General features: G+C 43.3%; 1 protein-coding gene across 1 annotated transcript in view; it reads left to right on the plus strand.

The window, feature by feature from the left end:
- Positions 1-18,275, plus strand: part of pemt (phosphatidylethanolamine N-methyltransferase) — a 173,418-nt gene that overhangs the window by 77,214 nt on the left and 77,929 nt on the right. Inside the window, exon 5 of the mRNA XM_060840915.1 lies at positions 2,144-2,255. Within this exon, the coding sequence (XP_060696898.1) occupies positions 2,144-2,255 (112 nt within the window). The remainder of the gene's footprint in view (positions 1-2,143; positions 2,256-18,275) is intronic.

Here is an 18,275-nt window from a genome sequence, read left to right on the forward strand (position 1 = left end):
TTGGCGGAAAGTATAGAGGAGATGTCAGGGGCGGGTTCTTTACGCAGAGAGTTGTGAGAGCATGGAATGCGTTGCCAGCAGCAGTTGTGGAAGCGAGGTCATTGGGGATATTTAAGAGACTCCTAGACATGCACATGGTCACAGAAATTTGAGGGTTCGTACATTAGCTGAAAATGTGTTGCTGGTTAAAGCACAGCAGGTTAGGCAGCATCCAAGGAACAGGAAATTCGACGTTTCGGGCATAAGCCCTTCACCAGGAATGAGGAGAGTGTGCCAGGCAGGCTAAGATAAAAGGTAGGGAGGAGGGACTTGGGGGAGGGGCGATGGAGATTTGATAGGTGGAAGGAGGTCAAGGTGAGGGTGATCGGCCGGAGTGGGGTGGGGGCGGTGGGTACATTAGGTTTACCTCACATGAGGATCAATGTCGGCATAACATCGTGGGTTGAAGGGCTTGTTCTATGCTGAATTGTTCTATGTTCTATGTATCAGTGCAGACTCGATGGGACGAAGGGCCTCTTCTGCACTGTATGATTCTATGAGAAACTCAGCAGGTCTGGCAACGTCCATGAAGAGAAACATTTCATGTTTTGTATCCAATACACTTGTGTTATTCCAGCCTTTTTTTAGCTTGAAGTTACGATGGAGCTATATATGACATTCGCTCAGCCACAGCTGGAGTACTTTGTGTCGTTCTAGTCACCACACCATGTGATTGCTGTAGAGAGGATGCAGAGAAGATTCACTAGAATATTGCTTGGACTAGATTGATTCAGCTCTGGAGAGAGACTAAATAGCTTTCTTTAAAGCAAAGAAAGCTCAGGTAGTAGTCTAATTAAAGTGAACAGAGTTCTAAGATAAAAATCACACACCACCAGGTTATAGTCCAACAGGTTTAATTGGAAGCATACTAGCTTTCGGAGCTTCCAAAAGCTAGTGTGCTTCCAATTAAACCTGTTGGACTATAACCTGGTGTTGTGTGATTTTTAACTTTCTACACCCCAGTCCAACACTGGCATCTCCAAATCAGGAGTTCTAAGAGGTATAAGTAGGGAGAAACTTTTTTCCTTCAGTAAATGTGTCAATAACCAGAGGTACAGTTTTAAGGTAAGAGCAGGATTTAATGGAGATTTGAAGATAGGTTTTCACCCAAACAGTCCTTGGTATCTGGAACTTGCTGAGTGAAAGGGTAGTAGATGCATGAACCATCAAGGCATTTAGGAATTATTCAGATGACCACTTGAAATGCCATAGCACACAAGGCTATGGGCCAAGTGCTGGGAAATTAGATTAGATTAGGTTGATGTTTGATTACCAGTGTGAACATGGCCAAAGGTCATCTTTACGCTGCAAAAGTTCTATGACTCTAATATTGAGTCTGAAAGACTAAAAAGTGCCAAAGCCGAAAATGAGGTGTTACTCCTCCAGCTTAAATTTATGCTTCGTTGGAAGGTTGTACCAGGCCCAGGAGGGGAATGTTTACAAGACAGCATGGTGGATTATTAAAATGGCAAGTAACTGGGGTGATGGGGACATTACTACGAACCAAGCAGAGGTCTCCTGCAAAGGAGTTCCCCCAGTCTGCATTTGGTCTCACCAGTGAAGGAGACTATATTGGGAACAAAAACAGAAATTGCTAGAAAAACTCAAGAGGGCTGGCAGCATCTGTGAAGAGAAATCAGATTTGACATTTTGGGTCCAATGACCCTTCCTCAGAACCATAGTGAGAGACTGGAATGCAGTAGACTTATCTGAATGAAGTGCAAGTCTCCTGAGTCTCCACTTCCATTTGCACTCTTGGGTTGACATAAAATACCCATGGTGTTATTATGAGGTCTTGTCCAATATTTATCCTTAAACGAACATCACTGAAGCATGTTAGCAGTCATGTGTTCAAACCTTGTTCCTACACCTTAAGTTACTTAATTAAGGTATTTTAGGGTATCGATCTTAAGACAGGTACAATATAATTGCATCTTTATCTTGACCATAAAGAAAGCAAGCTGCAAATATGGGTTCCATCAGTTAATTATCATAGCATTTTTTTTGTGTATATAGTCCATTGCAAGCATGCTGTGAGCTGTGGTGAAGAAATAATTTGCACTGCTTGTACAAGCCAACTAAAATTAGCATCTACTTTTCACAGGAGACTATTTTGGAGTTTTGATGGAGGCCAAGATATTGTCTTTTCCTTTTAATCTCATGGAGAACCCTATGTATTGGGGGAGCACATTAGTCTACTTGGGCTGGGCTGTCATGTGAGTATGTAGACTTAAAATCATTTTGTATTTCTTTTGTATTTCTTCTTGTCTTTGCCTTCCTTGCTCACTCTTAATTTTCATTTTCCCTTTCACAACATAGAGCCCTTGAATTTTCATGAGAAAGTGAGATCTGAATGCTAATTTAACTATTATTGTCCATTCTTTTATTGCACAAGTTAAAACAAAATACTTCACACTTTGATTAAAGAAGATCATTGATAATTATTATTTACAATGAATTACAGAGAATGATTTTAAAAAGCATCTGGTAAGGCATTATTTAGGAACTTTAATGAAATTAATCTATATTAAAGATAAAAGTCACACAACACCAGGTTATAGTCCAACAGGTTTAATTGGAAGCACACTAGCTTTCGGAGCGACGCTCCTTTATCCTTCATCGCTCCAAAAGCTAGCGTGTTTCCAATTAAACCTGTTGGACTATAACCTGGTGTTGCGTGATTTTTAACTTTGTACAATCCAGTCCAACACCGGCATCTCCAAATCATGTACATTAAAGATACGTTGACTAAAAAGCAGAAACTGAAGATGAGGTATTAATACAGTTTCTGGACTGGCAGCGTTTTTTTTAAGGAGCTCTTTGGATGTGACCATCATACTGGCATTTGTTGACTCGCTCTAATTGCCCTTAAGTGATGAGTCACTTATTTTTATATTCATTCATGGGACATGGGAATCTTTGCTGGGCTAGTATTTGTTACCCAAACCTCATTGCCCTTGAGAAGAGGTGGTGAGCTGCCTTCTTGAACCACTGCAATGCTCTAGGTAAACCTGTACTGTCCTCATGGAGGAAATCCAGGAGTCTGAACAAGTGACATTGAAGGAGCAATGATAGATTTCAAAGTCAGCATGGTGAGTAGATTGGAGGGGATTTTGTATTTGGCTATGTTTGCACCTATCTGGTGCCCTTGTTCTTCTGGATGGTGATAGTCATAGGTTTTGAAGGTGCTATATAGGCATCTTGTAGATGGCACATAATGCTGCTACTGAGCATCAGTAGTGGAAAGAGTAAATATGATTCCTGTTAAGTGGGTTGCTTCGTCCTGAATGGTGTCAAACTTCATGGGTGTTGTTGGAGGCAGGTGAGAGCCTTGAAGATGGTGGAAAGGCTTTGTGGATTCAGGAGATGAGTTATTTGTAGCAGGATTCTAAATTTCTGACTTGCTTTTGTATCCACTGTATTCATATGGCTATTCCCAATTCAGTTCTGATCAATGGTAACCCCTAGATTATTGATTCAGTGATGGTAATGCTATTGAATGTCAAGCGGCGATGGTTAGAGATTGTCATTTACCTAACATTGTGTGGCTCAAGCGTTACATGCCCAAGCACGAATATTAACCAGATCTTGTTGCGTTTGAACATGGGCTACTCCAGTATCTGAGGAGTCCTAAATTGTGCAGAACATTGTGCAGTTATCAGTGAGCATTCCCACTTCTGACTTTATCATGGAGGGAACGTCACTGATGAAACAACTGAAAATAGTTGGGCCTAGGTCACTATCCTTAAAAATCCTGGAAAGATGTCCTGGAGCTAAGATGACTGATCTCTAACAACCACGGCCATCTGTCTTCCTCTGTGCCAGAGATGACTCCAACCAGTACAGATTATTCCATCATTCCTGACATGTGCCTTATAGATGGTAGTCAGACATTGAGGAAACAGGAGCTGAATTACTCACCATACAATTCTCAGCTTCTGACCTTCTCTTATAGTTACGATCTTCTATATGGGTAGTCTAGTTCAGTATCTGGTCAAGGTAACCCACCCCAGGATGTTGATCATGGGGAATTCAGGCATGGGCATGTCAAAGGGAAAAGTTTAGATTCTCATTTGTTGGAGATGGTCATTACCTGGCACTTAGTAACATCCATGCCACTTTTAATTAATGCTTCGATGTTGTCCAGGTGTTTCTGAAAATGGGCAATACACATATATCTAACTATCTATCTATCTATATATATATATATATATATATATATATATATATACTTGAAAAATATATAGAAATGTATTTTAATCTTGGCTGACATGTATGGATCTCTGGTACTTTGTTTTAACATAAGACTATTTCACTGTACAGTACTTCAAGTTCTCCTCGTTAAAGATAATGAAATTATAACTGAACAAATTAATTGCACTCCACGTTTTGGAGTGATGGTCAAATAGTTATAAATTAGAATTTTAATTTTGCTCATTACCTACAATAATTAACAATTTCAGATTTTAATGCTATAATGAAATGTTGATTTGGTTCTAGAGATTATATAATGTTCATTATAATGTCCATAATAAATGCGTAGACATATAATTTAAAATTTTGTCCAAAATTTGATTAAGACCTTTATGTATTTGGAATGAAATTAATTTCCTTGAATGGGACATTATAAATCTGTTTAATACATGTGTTATGTACTAAATGTCCAAAAACTGACTTAAAATTTGAAAAACAATCTAGATTAGTTTTATTGGATTGGGTGCTTAATTAATTAAACAATTGCCTGATTTAACTTGACATAATATACACTATTCTCTCTTCTAATTGCTGTTCCATTTTTGGTAAAGACTCACTTTTCATTCCATTTCCAAGAAATACACTTTCAATTTATTGATAAGAACCTTGATTTTCAATGCTTGTTAATCCAAGCCTAAAAGTTTTAAATTGCAGAAATCTATTAATTGGCGTCAGAATCACCCTTGAGATACAATATTGACAGCTAGGAAATATGCCATGCTCTAAGCTGGAGTTAATTCAGTCATAAAACAGTAACAAAGAGTACAGGTTCATAGTTGCTTGGAAGTAGAGTCACAGGTAGATAGGGTAGTGAAAAAGACGCTTGTTATGCTTTTCTTTATTGATCAGAGCCAAAGGGTCTGTTTCCATGCTAAACATCTCTATGGTTCCGTAACTCTACAGGAGGTCACTGATTTACAAATGTCCGATTTATGAACACTCGTACTTAGGAGTGTGATCCCGTACAGGGTTGTAATTTCAAAGATCTGATATAGGAATATTTCCTGTAATTATGCATAGCTATTTAATAATGCCTGTTATTCGTATAGGAGGGTGATTTGGGGATTATTTTTATTATTTGGGTTTAGTTTTGTACTATTTTTGTACTGTTTTGAATTATATTGTTTTGTATTGTAATATTTAAAAATCTATTTTTCTTAATAAAAATATATTATTAAAAAAATGCCTGTTATAATTTTCTGACTTGCCTACAAGTCAATTTATGAATGCATTCCAGAACAATCCGGGGCCTGCCTATTATAGTCGCTGTATCAGTAGAGAGTAATTCATTGTCAGTTAAAACGTTAATCTGTTTTGGTTGCTTCACAATATGTTGGCCGCAGACATGAGCTCACTGGTGCATAGATGAGGTGAATAGCAAAGGTCTTTTCCCTAGGGTTGGAGAGTTCAAAACTCGCGGGCATTATTTTATGGTGAGAGAGAAATATATAAGAGGGGCCTGAGGAGCAACTTTTTCCACACACACACAGTGGTTCGTATGTAGAGGTGAACAGCCAGATGAAGAGGTAGATGCAGGTACAGTTAGAACATTTAAAAGACTTTTGGGCAGATGCATGAACAGGAAGTGTCTGAAGGGGTATGGGTCAAGCGTCGGCAAATGGGACTAGTTTAGTTTGGGAAACTTTGGTCAGCATGGATAATTGGACCAATGGGTCTGTTTTAGTTCTGTATGACTCTGTGACTCCATGTAAAAAAACACTTACAGGGCAAAGCATTAGTAACTTCTGAATTTGTTGAACCCATATCAACTAGTGCATACTACAGTTTCAAAAGGCAGTTAGAGTCATAGTTAGAATAAATGGAAGAGACCATTCAGCCTATGTGCAAGGCAACTCAGTCTACATCCCACCCTTTCCCAGTAAACCTACATTTTTTTTGTCTTAAGATAATTCTAATTCCTCTAAAAAGTCAATTTGAAATTGTTTCCACCACACACTCAAGCAGTTCATTCCAGATCATCACTACGCACTGTGGGGGAAGAAAAACTATTTCCTCCCATCACCTTCAGTTCTTTTGCAGTTTTATTTAAGATGGTATCTTCAGGTTCCTGACCCTTTTATTAAGGGGAACTGTTTCTTCTGATCATCTCTGTTCAGACTCCCCAAGGTTTTGAACATCCCAAACATGACCCCTCTCAACTTTCTGTTTTGAAAAGCGATCAACCCAATACTCCAAGCTATCCACAGACTGAAATCTCTATGCCCCAGGAACATCCTTGGATGTTTTTCTGGTTTTTCTAGAAATCTCCAATGTACAAGTTTAAATACTGTATCATCCATATACTCTGCATTCCTAACTAAAATAACTTGTAAAACAAAATGCATTATTAAAAATACAAGATATGCTAAATAAATGCAAATTAGATAACAGCAGGCACAGTGGGGCTCCACAAATACAATCAACTTGAAGATTCAAGAAGAAGGACTTTTCCACATAGAAATGAGCAGCCAGGGTTTAACATGTTCTGGATACTCTTCATTGATAACATTGCTTGAGAGTTTGTTGAAAGAAGCCTTGTTACCCTCAAGTGCAAACAATAACCTCTGATCACACTTGCTTTAGAATGGTGCCGCTCGGTCTCAGTGTCACATTGGAGTTGTCAACTCTGGCTAGTTGATGTCACAACTAGGAGATGTCACAAAAGTGGTATCACAGAAAATTGGAAGCACAGCACATGCAGGTGAATTTCTTCACTAGCCCAACTTCTCATCCACCTGGCCATCTTACCCACCTTATCTTGGCTACTCTTAGATTCCGTTTCTGATATCTATTAAAAGAGACATAGAGTCATGTAACACGGAAATAGATCCTTCGGTCTAACTTGGCCATGCTGATCAGGTTTCCCAAGCTGAACTAGTCCCATTTGCCTGCATTTGGCCCATATCCCTCTAAAACTTTCCTGTTTGTGTACCTGTCCAAAAGTCTTATAAATGTTGTCATTTTACCCACCTCTACCACTTCCTCTGGTTCCATATATACACAACCCTCTGTGTGGAAAATGTTGCCCCTTTCATCCCTTTTAAATCTTTCCCTTCTCAACTTTAACCTATCCCCTCTAGTTTTGAACTTCCCTACCCTAGGGAGAAAACCTTGGCATTTCACCTTCTCTATGCCTCTCATAATTTTATAAACCTTGATGGGGTCACCCATCAACCTCCTACAATCTCGGGAAAAATGGCCGATACTATCCAGCCTCTCCTTATAACTTGGAGGGGAGCTTCCAGTCTCGGTAACATCCTTGTAAATCTTTTCTGTACCCTTTCCAGTTTAATAACATGCTTCATATAGCAGGATGACCAGAACTGCATACAGTACTCCAAAAGTGGCCTCACCAATGTCTTGTACAACATCTTGTGACATCCCACCTCTTGTACTGAGCTCTAACCAATGAAGGCAAGCATGCCAAATACTGCCTTCACCACCCTGTCTACCTGTGACACCACTTTTAAGGAACTATTTACCTGCACCCCTAGTTCTTTCTCCATTTTCTCTCGCAACAACCACCTCAGGATTTGTTTAATTTTGGCTTCCAACACAAGTTGCATTCAACTTTACAATTTTATAAGAAAACCAATAAAACTGTGCTGCCCTGACGAATCACATTAAACATCGGTGACATTTCTACCCACTCTCCAGGGTTGAGGTCAAGTGCCCAAATTTTAACAACTGTTACAAATACGGGAAAGGACCGGGCTTTAAATTGGGCCTTGGTCATCATTTCCTATAACACCATTGCCATTTCACCACGGTCCTAGCAACTGACGATTGAAACATTGTTTCAACAAGACCAACTTCATAAACAACAATATTCTCTTCAGACAAGTGACTCATTTTAGATTTTTCTAAATCGGTGCATTTATTTTTCTCACCTAGCAGCTATCGGGCATCAAGTGATCCAATCAGTTTTCAAGCTTTGAGACTTTCTTTGAGATGTCAAAAGATATCTGGGCTGGGTACCGGGGGTATGAATTTTTCCGGGCAGAGATATTTAACACTTAAGTTCTTCTCTTAATCTCTTGCCCCTTTGCTTCCTGTCATAGAATCATAGAATCCCTACAGAGCAGAAGGAGGCCATTTTGGCCTATCAAGTCTGCACTGACCTTCTGAACAGCATCCCATCCAGACCCAGCCCTCTACCCTATCCCGCTGACCCTGCATTTCCCATAGCTAATCCACCTAGCCTGCACATCCCTGCACATTAATCACAATTTAGCATGACCAATCTACCCAACCTGCACATCCTTGCACTGTAGGAGAAAGCTGAAGCACTTAGTGGAAACCCACACAGGCATGGGGTGTACATGCAAACACCACACAGACAATCACCTAAGGCTGGAATTGACCCCGGGTTCCTGCTGCTGAGACACCAGTGCTAACCACTTAGTCCATTTTCTCCTAAGTTCCCTCATTCTTACTGGAAGTTAGTTTGAGATTCAGACAGTGTCAGTAGGTAAACAATCAGGCAGCAGCAGCGATATTCATGAGTAGTGTGCATGCATGCTGTATCAATCACATGCTATGTGCTCACATAGCACCTGTGGAGCTGCTGCAAATACAATGAAGAAATGTAGCCAGTCAGAACTTCTGCATGAAATATCGAATCACAGGATTTTCTTTCCAAAATCTCCCAGATGGCTTCTATTTTCCACAAGACGTTTGATGAATATGGCAGCCTCCTGGCAGTTTCAGGAAGTTAGCAATTCGAAGTCCCATCAATGTGAAACAATGCAAAATGATGTTGAATTGAAACACAATTATATTGAATTGAAATTGGAGGTATAAATTGGCAACATTGGTCCTAAAACCTGAGAAACCTTAAAGCAAAACAATTTAAAGCAAGGCAACTGTATTTACTACAGAAATTCACAGTATTGAACAAACACAATGTAGTAATTCTTATATATGCTGCACTTATATATTTGTTTCTTCCAAGTGAGCAACATACAAAAGAACCTAACTCCAGTTTTATTATTAAGTCCTATGGGAACCCATGACTCATTTGAGTTGTATCACCTGAATTCGTAATTTTCAGGAATGCAGCTACGACCACATTTTCTTTTAAAGGTAGGACTAAATGACTGTTCAGTGTGGGTTTATAGTAGGGATTACAACATCTAATATTCTTCACCAATGAAGTCAAAATCCTGTTCTGCTTATGCTCGAGAGCACAGCATTTTATTTAGAAGGAGGAAAAGAGAGCAGGAGCTAGAGATCAGATTACAATTCCAGAGTCAAAAGGAGGTAACAAAATTCTATACTTAACTAAAATCCAGAAGGAAAAGAAGCTCAAAAAAAAAGGTTTAGGCATTTTGACAGGAGATTGGATGCATGATCACGGTCTTAAATTTGTTACTGAGGTCATTTGGCCTGTTGTGTCTTCGAATGAGCATTATGGTACAGTGCCATTCTCCTAACTTGACTCCATAATCCTAAATAATCAATTAAAATAACCATCCAGTGCCCTCTTGAATACCTTTGTTGAGCCTACTCCACCACATTTCCAGGCAGTGCATTCCAGACTCCAGTGACCCGCTCTTTGAATACGTTCTTTTTCCCCTTGTATTATCACATTTCTTTCTTTTGCAAATTACCTTACATCTGTACCCTCTTGTTCTCAATACTTCTTTGAGACGGAACAGCTGTTCAGCTCGCCTCATGATTTTGAAAGCTTGGTTCTCTCCAAGGAAAGCAGTTTCAATCTATCTTCATAATGGAAGTGTCTCATCCCAGGGATCATTTTCTTAAGCCACTTCTGCACTCTCTCACATCCTTCCGAAAGTGTGGCACTCAGAACTGCACCTCTTTGCTCCTCTAGTCTGTGCCTCACTGTATCTCCATGTTCTTTGTACCAAAATGTATCACCTCACACTTCTTCACGTTGAACTTAATCTACCATTATCTACTCATACCACCTGATTGTTATGTTTGTAACTCCATTCAAGGTATGTGGGTACTGCTGGCTAGGCAAATGTTCATGCTTTGTCCTTGAGGTTTACGAACACCCACAGTGATGTTAGGAAGGGACTTCAGGAATTTTGATTTAGTGACAGTAAAGGAATAGCAAGAAAGTTCCAAGTTAGGGTGATGTGAAACTTGGAGGGGAACTTTCATGTAGTGTAGTTCCCATGCATTTGCAGCCCTTGTCTTTCTAAGTGGGAGAGGATGTAGTTTTGAAGGTGTTGTCAAAGGAGTGAGGTGTTGTGCCTCATGTACATGATATAAATTGCTGCTACTGTGAAGATGATGAAAGGAGTGAATGTTGAAGATGATGGATAGTGAGCCCAATCAAGCAGATTGCTTGTCCTGTATGGCACATTCTTCTATGCAAATGGAGAATATTCTGTCACAATGCTGACTTGTGCTTTGAGGAAACAGGGGATCAGTGACTTGCTGCAGGATTCCTAACTTCTGATCTGCTGTCCTAGCCACAGTATTAATATGGCTAGTTCTGCTCAGTATATTGTCAATGGTAAACCCCAGGATGTTGTTCCTGGGAGATTCAGTGATTGTAATAAAAATAGAAATTGCTGGTGAAACTTAGCAGGTCTGGCAGCACCTGTGGAGAGAGAGCCAAGTTAATGGGAGTCACCAGACTCTAAATGTTAAGAACTGGATAGCAGCCAAGCATTCCAATGATACAAAATTGTAAGTTGGGAGGAGGACAGTGTAAAACTATAAAAGGCATTGATCAACCAATTATTGCCCTATCAGTTTAGTTTCAATTATCAGCAAACTTTGAAATTGTGACCTGTGTACCAAAGTTCTAGATCCTGAATATCCATAAGGCAGAGCAAAAATCCCAAAACCAACCTCGAGGGAATTCCAGTAGAGAAAAATTCTAGTCTGAAAAATATCCATAACCCTTTAATTTTGCATCCATGTAGATAGTATCTTATTTATTCCATGAGCTAATTTTCTTTTAAGACTGTTTTATAGCCATTTATTGAATGTCTTTTGAAAATCCATGTACAACATGAACAGAATTAGCCTCATCGTCTCATGTTTTCAAATGATTTCAGTAACAGGATTTTCCCTTAAGAAATCCATGCTGGCTCGTTCTAATTAACCCACATTTTTTCATTAGAATAGGAGTAGGCCATTTAGCCTCTTGAAAATGTTCTGCCAATCATTAGGATCATGACTGATTAAACACTTCAATATCTTTTACCCACCCTATTCCCATAACCCTTTATGCCATTGTTAATTAGATATCTATCAATCTCTAAACATACTCAACAACTAAGATTCCACAACTCCCTGAGATAGAGAATCTATGGATTCACAGCCCTATGAATAAAAGTATTTCTCCTTACCTTAGGCCTAAATGGCATCCCCCTTATTTTTAAATAGTGTTCCTTGGTTTTAAACTGCCCAACCAGAGGGAATATCTTACTTGCACCTACCCTGCCTATCCCTTTAAGTATTTTATAAGTTTCCATCAGATCTGCTCTCATTGTTCGAAATTCTAGAGAATGTAAATCTAGATTGCCCAATCTCTCTCCATAAAGACAGTCTCGCCATCCCGGGAAGAAGTCTAGTGAACCTTGGCACTTCCCCATAGCAATAATATCTTTCCTGCGATGAGGAGACCAAAGATTCTGTCAGTACCCTAGATGCAGTCTAACCAAGGTCCTATACAATTGAAGGAAACCTTCACTACTCCTGTCCTCTCCCAATAAAGGCACGTTTCATAGACCTTCCTGATAGCTTGCAGCCCCTGCATGTTTGCCTTCAGTGGCTTATTAGGAAGGCCACCTAGATCTCTTTGTAGATCGACACTTAGCAATCTCTTTATGTTCTAAACATCTTGCAATTGTCAGATTTAGTACTCTTTCCACAACTTTATAAGACCTTACTTTTAATATTTTACAGTCAGTAACTTCCTTTGTCATGCATGGTTGACTGATTTTTTCTGTGCTTTTGCACCTTGAAGAAATGTATAGTTGCTGCAAGCAACTAAGATGGTTCTTGAAAGAGCATCCATTGCCTATGTACTGTCATGCCTTTTTAATGTATTTTTCCAATCCACTTCAGCCATTTTGTGCCTCATGCCTTCGTAATTTCTTATATTCAAATGTAACATCTTTGCTTCAAATTGAACTAGGTTAAAAATCACACAACACCAGGTTATAGTCCAACAAGTGTATTTGAAGAAAACGCAGGCTTTTGAAGCCTCAGTCCTCCTTCAGGTGAGGGAGACCTTAGACATAAAACTTATAAGGAAAAGATCTAAGGGTCATACATGATGCAAATTAAATGAGCAAATGTAAGATGGCTGTTAATCAGTTAGAATGGAAATGTGGGTTTCGATGATTGATATGCAAATCCCAGAATTTCTTTCAGGTCACAATATAACAGTTAATAATCACAGAACACCCGGATATAGACCAACAAGTTTATTTGGAAGCACTAGCTTTCGAAGTGCTGTTCCTTCATCAGGTGACAACCACCTGATGAAGGAGCAGCGGTCCGAAAGCTAATGCTTCCAAAGAAACCTGCTGGACTATAACCTGTGTTGTGTGATTTTTAACTGGTTTCCAGCATTTGCAGTAATTGTTTTTACCTCGTTGATTTTTAACTTTGTACACCCCAGTCCACCACTGCGACTCCAAATCATGACAGTTGACATTACAGGTCAAACAATACATTTTAGGCATGAGATCTTGTTTAGAGTCTGTTTCTGTCTTAACATGCAGTCAGACTAGTTGCACTTCCAAAGTAGGAATTTATACAATGCAACATTGACGGACGGTCTGCAAATTGTGTGCTTTTGAGAAAATAGAATGTAACTGCAAATGCAAATTCACCCATTGATTTATAAGTGTGTGTGTGGGTTGGGGGGGGCAGGTGTTGGTGTGGTGGCAAGGAGAAAGAGAGAGTGTGTATCTGTGAGGCTGGAGGAGTAGAGTGAGTGTGTGTGTCTGTGGAGGGCGGGGAGAGACCGTGTTTGTGTCTGTTTGGGGGGTGAGAGTGTGTGTCTGCGTGAGGGCGGAGAGAGAATGTGTGTGTATGTGTCTGTGGGGCGAGAGGGTCTGTGTGTGTCTCGGGGGGTAATGTGTGTGTATGAAGAGAGGGAGAAAGAGTGTGTGTGTGGGGTGCAGAGAGAGGGTGTATGTGTATTTGGGGGGACAGGGAAGAGTGTATGTGTGTGTCTGGAGGGGAGAGACTGTGTGTCTTGGGGGCGGAATGGGGGGAGAGAGTGTGTGTCCGCATGAGGGCAGAGAGAGAGAGTGTGTGTGTGTGTATATGTCTGTATGGAGGCAGAGTATATGTGTCTGTCGGGCGGGAGGGAGTGTGTATGTCTGGAGGTAGAATGTGTGTATGTATGGGGGGGGTAGAGAGAGAATGTGTTTGTCTGTGGGGAGGAAAAGAGTGTGTGGATGTTGGGGGGCGTAGAGTGTGTACGTGGGTCAGGGAGGGAGTGTGCGTGTCTGTGGAGGCAGGAGAGAGAGTGCTGTGGGGGAGGGAGAGTGTGTTTGTGGGGTGTGTATGGGTGTTTGTGGGGGGGTGAGTGGGTGTTTGTGGGGGGGTGAGTGTATGTGTTTGTGGAGGGGTGAGTGTGTGTGGGTCTGTGTGGGGTGAGTGTGTGTGTGTGTGTGTCTGTGTGGGGGTGAGTGTGTGTGTTTCTGTCGTGGAGGGTGAGTGTGTGTGTGTCTGTGGGGGGGGTGTCTGTGGGGGCGGTGTGTCTGTGGGGGATGTGTGTCTGTGGGGGATGTGTGTCTGTGGGGGATGTGTGTGTGTCTGTGGTATGTGTGTGTGGGGGTGTGTCTGGGGTGTATGTGTGTCTGTGGTTGATGTATGTGCCTGTGGGTGTGAGTGTGTGTCTTTGGGGTGTGTGTGTGTGTCTGTGGGGGGGGGGGGGGGGGGGGGGTGTCTGTGGGGGGCAGTGTGTCTGTGGGGGGGTGTGTGTATCTGTGGGGGGCTGTGTGTCGATCTGTGTGTGTGTCTGTGGGGGTGTGTGTCCGTGGGCATGTGTGTGTCTGTGGGGTGTGTGTGTCTGTGGAGAGGGTGTGTGTCTGTGGGGGCTATGTTTGTGGGGGGGTGTCTGTGGGGGTGTGTCTGTGGGTGTGTGTGTGTCTGTGCATGTGTGTGTGTGTGTGTCTGTGTCTGTGCGGGGGAGTGTGTGTGTCTGTGGGTGGGGTGGTGTGTCTGTGGAGGGTGTGCATGTGTGTGTTTCTGTGGGGGGTGTCTGTTGGGGGGTGTCTGTGGGGGATGTGGGCCTCCTAATAGTCCTAGAGTTACCAGTCAGGCATGGTGTAAAGGGCCTTGTGAGGCAGCCGTGGTTTAGTAAGGAATTGGAGTCCCTTGTGAAAGGGAAGAAGGCGGCATATGTAAAGATGAGGCGTGAAGGTTCAGTAGGGGCGATTGAGAGTTATAAGGTAGCCAGGAAGGAGCTAAAGAGGGAGCTAAGAGAAGCGAGAAGGGGACATGAAAAGTCTTTAGCTGGTAGGATTAGGGAAAACCCAAAGGCTTTCTATAGGTATGTCAAGAATAAAAGGATGACTAGGGTAGGTATCGGTCCAGTCAAGGATAGTAGTGGGAAGTTGTGTGTGGAGGCGGAGGAGATTGGAGAGACATTAAATCAGTACTTTTCATCAGTATTCACTCAGGAACAGGACACTGTTGCTGATGTGAATATGGAATCACAAATAATTAGAATGGATGCCCTGGAAATATGCAGGGAAGAGGTTTTGGGAATATTGGAAAGGATGAATATAGATAAGTCTCCTGGGCCTGATGGCATTTACCCCAGGATCCTATGGGAAGCTAGGGAGGAGATAGCAGAGCCATTGGCCTGGATTTTTATGTCGTCATTGTCAACGGGAATAGTACCAGAGGACTGGAGGATAGCGAATGTGGTCCCATTGTTCAAGAAAGGGAGTAGGGATAGCCCTAGTAACTATAGGCCAGTGAGTCTGACTTCAGTGGTGGGCAAAGTCTTAGAGAGAATGGTAAGGGATAAGATTTATGAACATCTGGGTAGGAATAACGTCATCAGGGATAGCCAGCATGGTTTTGTGAAGGGCAGGTCGTGCCTCACAAACCTTATTGAGTTCTTTGAGAAGGTGACTAAGGAAGTGGATGAGGGTAAAGCAGTAGATGTCGTGTATATGGATTTTAGTAAGGCGTTCGATAAGGTTCCCCATGGTAGGCTAATGCTAAAACTTCGGAGGTATGGCATTGAGGATACATTAGAGGTTTGGATTAGGAATTGGCTGGCTGGAAGGAGACAGAGGGTAGTAGTTGATGGATTATGTTCATCTTGGAGCGCAGTTACTAGCGGTGTACCACAAGGATCTGTTTTGGGACCATTGCTTTTTGTTATCTTTATAAATGATCTAGAGGAAGGACTTGAAAGCTGGGTAAGCAAGTTTGCGGATGACACAAAAGTCGGTGGAGTTGTGGATAGTGAGGAAGGAAGTGGTAGGTTACAGCGGGATATAGATAAGTTGCAGAGCTGGGCGGAAATGTGGCAAATGGAATTCAAGGTAGCTAAGTGCGAAGTCGTTCACTTTGGTAGGAATAACAAGATGATGGATTACTGGGCTAATGGTAGGCTACTTGGTAGTGTGGATGAGCAGAGGGATCTTGGTGTCCATGTACACAGATCTCTGAAAGTTGCCACCCAGGTAAATAGTGCTGTGAGGAAGGCATATGGTGTACTGGGCTTTATTGGCAGAGGAATTGAGTTCCGGAGTCCTGAGGTCATGTTGCAGTTGTATAAGACTCTGGTGAGGCCTCATCTGGAGTATTGTGTGCAGTTTTGGTCGCCATACTATAGGAAGGATGTGGAAGCTTTAGAACGAGTGCAGAGGAGGTTTACCAGGATGTTGCCTGGAATGGTAGGAAAATCTTATGAGGAAAGGCTGAGGCACTTGGGGCTGTTCTCATTGGAGAAGAGAAGGTTTAGGGGAGATCTGATAGAAGTGTATAAGATGATTAGGGGTTTAGATAGGGTAGATACTAAGAACCTTTTACCGCTAATGGAGTCAGGTGTTACTAGGGGACATAGCTTTAAATTAAGGGGTGGTAGGTATAGGACAGATTCTTCACACAGCGGGTTGTGAGTTCATGGAATGCCCTGCCCGTATCAGTGGTGAACTCTCCTTCTTTATGGTCATTTAAGCGGGCATTGGATAGGCATTTGGAAGTTATTGGGCTAGTATAGGTTAGGTAGGATTCGGTCGGCGCAACATCGAGGGCCGAAGGGCCTGTACTGCGCTGTATCCTTCTATGTTCTATGTTCTATGTGTGTCTGTGGGTGGGTGTGTGCGCGTGTGTCTGTGGGGGTGTGTGTCTGGGGGAGTATCTGTGGGGGGGTGTGTGTGTCTGTGAGGGGGGTGTGTGTCTGTGGGGGGAGTGTATATCTGTGGGTGGGGAGGGTGTCTATGGGGGTGTGTGTGTGTTTGTGGGGGGGGTGAGTGTGCGTGTTTGTGGAGGGGTGAGTGTGTCTGTGAGGTGTGTGTGTCTGTGGGGGACAGTGTGTCAGTGGGGGGCATTTTTTTTGTTGGGGGTTGTGTGTGTCTGTGGGTGGGGAGGGTGTCTGTGGGGGGCTGTGTGTCTGTCTGTGGGTGTGTGTGTGTGTGTGTCTGTGGGAGGGAGGGTGTCTGTGGGCATGTGTGTATCTGTGGGGGGTGTGTGTGTGGAGAGGGTGTGTGTCTGTGGGGGGGTGTCTGTGGGGGGTTGATTGTGCGTTGGGGGGTGTCTGTGGGCGCTGTGTGTCTGGGGTTGTGTGTCTGTGAGGAATGTCTGTGTCTGTGTGGGGGGGTGTCTGTGTCTGTGTGGGGATGTGTCTGGGGGGGTATGTCTGTGGGGGTGTGTGTCTGTGGGTGTGGGTGGGTGTGTGTGTGTGTGTGTCTGTGGGTGGGGTGGTGTGTATGTGGGTGGGGTGTGTTTCTGTGGGCGTGTGTGTCTGTGGGAGGTGATGTGTGTCTGTGGAAGGTGTGTATGTGTATGTTTCTGTGGGGGGGTGTCTGTGGGGGTGTGTGTCTGTGGGTGTGTTTGTGTGCGTGTGTCTGTGGGGGGGTGGTGTGTCTGGGGGGTATCTGGGGGGGTGTCTGTGGGCAGGGAGGGTGTCTGTGGGCGGCAGTGTGTCTGTGGGTGTGTGTGTGGGGGGGGGATGTCTGCAGGGGGTTGTCTGTGGGGGGCTGTGTGTCTGGGGATGTGTGTGTCTGTGGGGGGGGGTGTCGATGAGTGGGGGTGTGTCCGTGGGGGGTGTGTTTGTGTGTGTCTGTGGGGAGGTGTCTGGGTGTGTGTGTGTCTGTGGGGGGGGTGTCTGTGGGGTGTGTATCTGTGTGTGTGTGTGTCTGTGGGGGGGTGTATGTCTGTGGGGGGGTGAATATCTGTGGGTGGGGAGGGTGTCTATGGGGGGTTTGTGTGTGTTTGTGGGGGGGTGAGTGTGCGTGTTTGTGGGGGGGGTGAGTGTGTGTATGTGTCTGTGGGTGGGTGAGTGTGTGTGTGTGTCTGTGGGGGGATGAGTGTGTTTCTGTCGTGGGGGGTGAGGGTGGGTCTGTGGGGATGTGTGTGTGTCTGTGGGGGTGTGTGTGTGTATCTGTGGGTGGGTGTGTGTCTGTGGGTGTGTGTGAGGTGTGTCTGTGGGGGGGGGTGTGTTTGTCGGGGTGTGTGTCTGCGGAGGGGATGTCTGTGAGGGGGAGTCTGTGGGTGTGTGGGTGTGTCTGTGGGTGTGTGTGTGTATGTCTGTGGGTGTGTGTGTATATGTGGGGGGGTTGTGTCTGTTGGGGATGTCTGTCTGTCTGTCTGTGGAGGGGTGTGTGTCTGTGGGGGGTTGAGTGTGCAGGGGGTGAGCCGAGGAGTTGTGTCTGTGGGGATGTATGTGTGTCTGTGAGGGGGAGTGTGTCTGTGTGGGGATGTGTCTGTGGGGGGTATGTCTGTGCGGGTATGTGTATGTGTATGTGGGTGGGGTGTGTGTCTATGGAGGGTGTGTGTGTGTGTCTGTGGAG

Source organism: Hemiscyllium ocellatum, chromosome 20 (genome assembly GCF_020745735.1).
Source record: "Hemiscyllium ocellatum isolate sHemOce1 chromosome 20, sHemOce1.pat.X.cur, whole genome shotgun sequence".
Classification (NCBI taxonomy): domain Eukaryota; kingdom Metazoa; phylum Chordata; class Chondrichthyes; order Orectolobiformes; family Hemiscylliidae; genus Hemiscyllium; species Hemiscyllium ocellatum.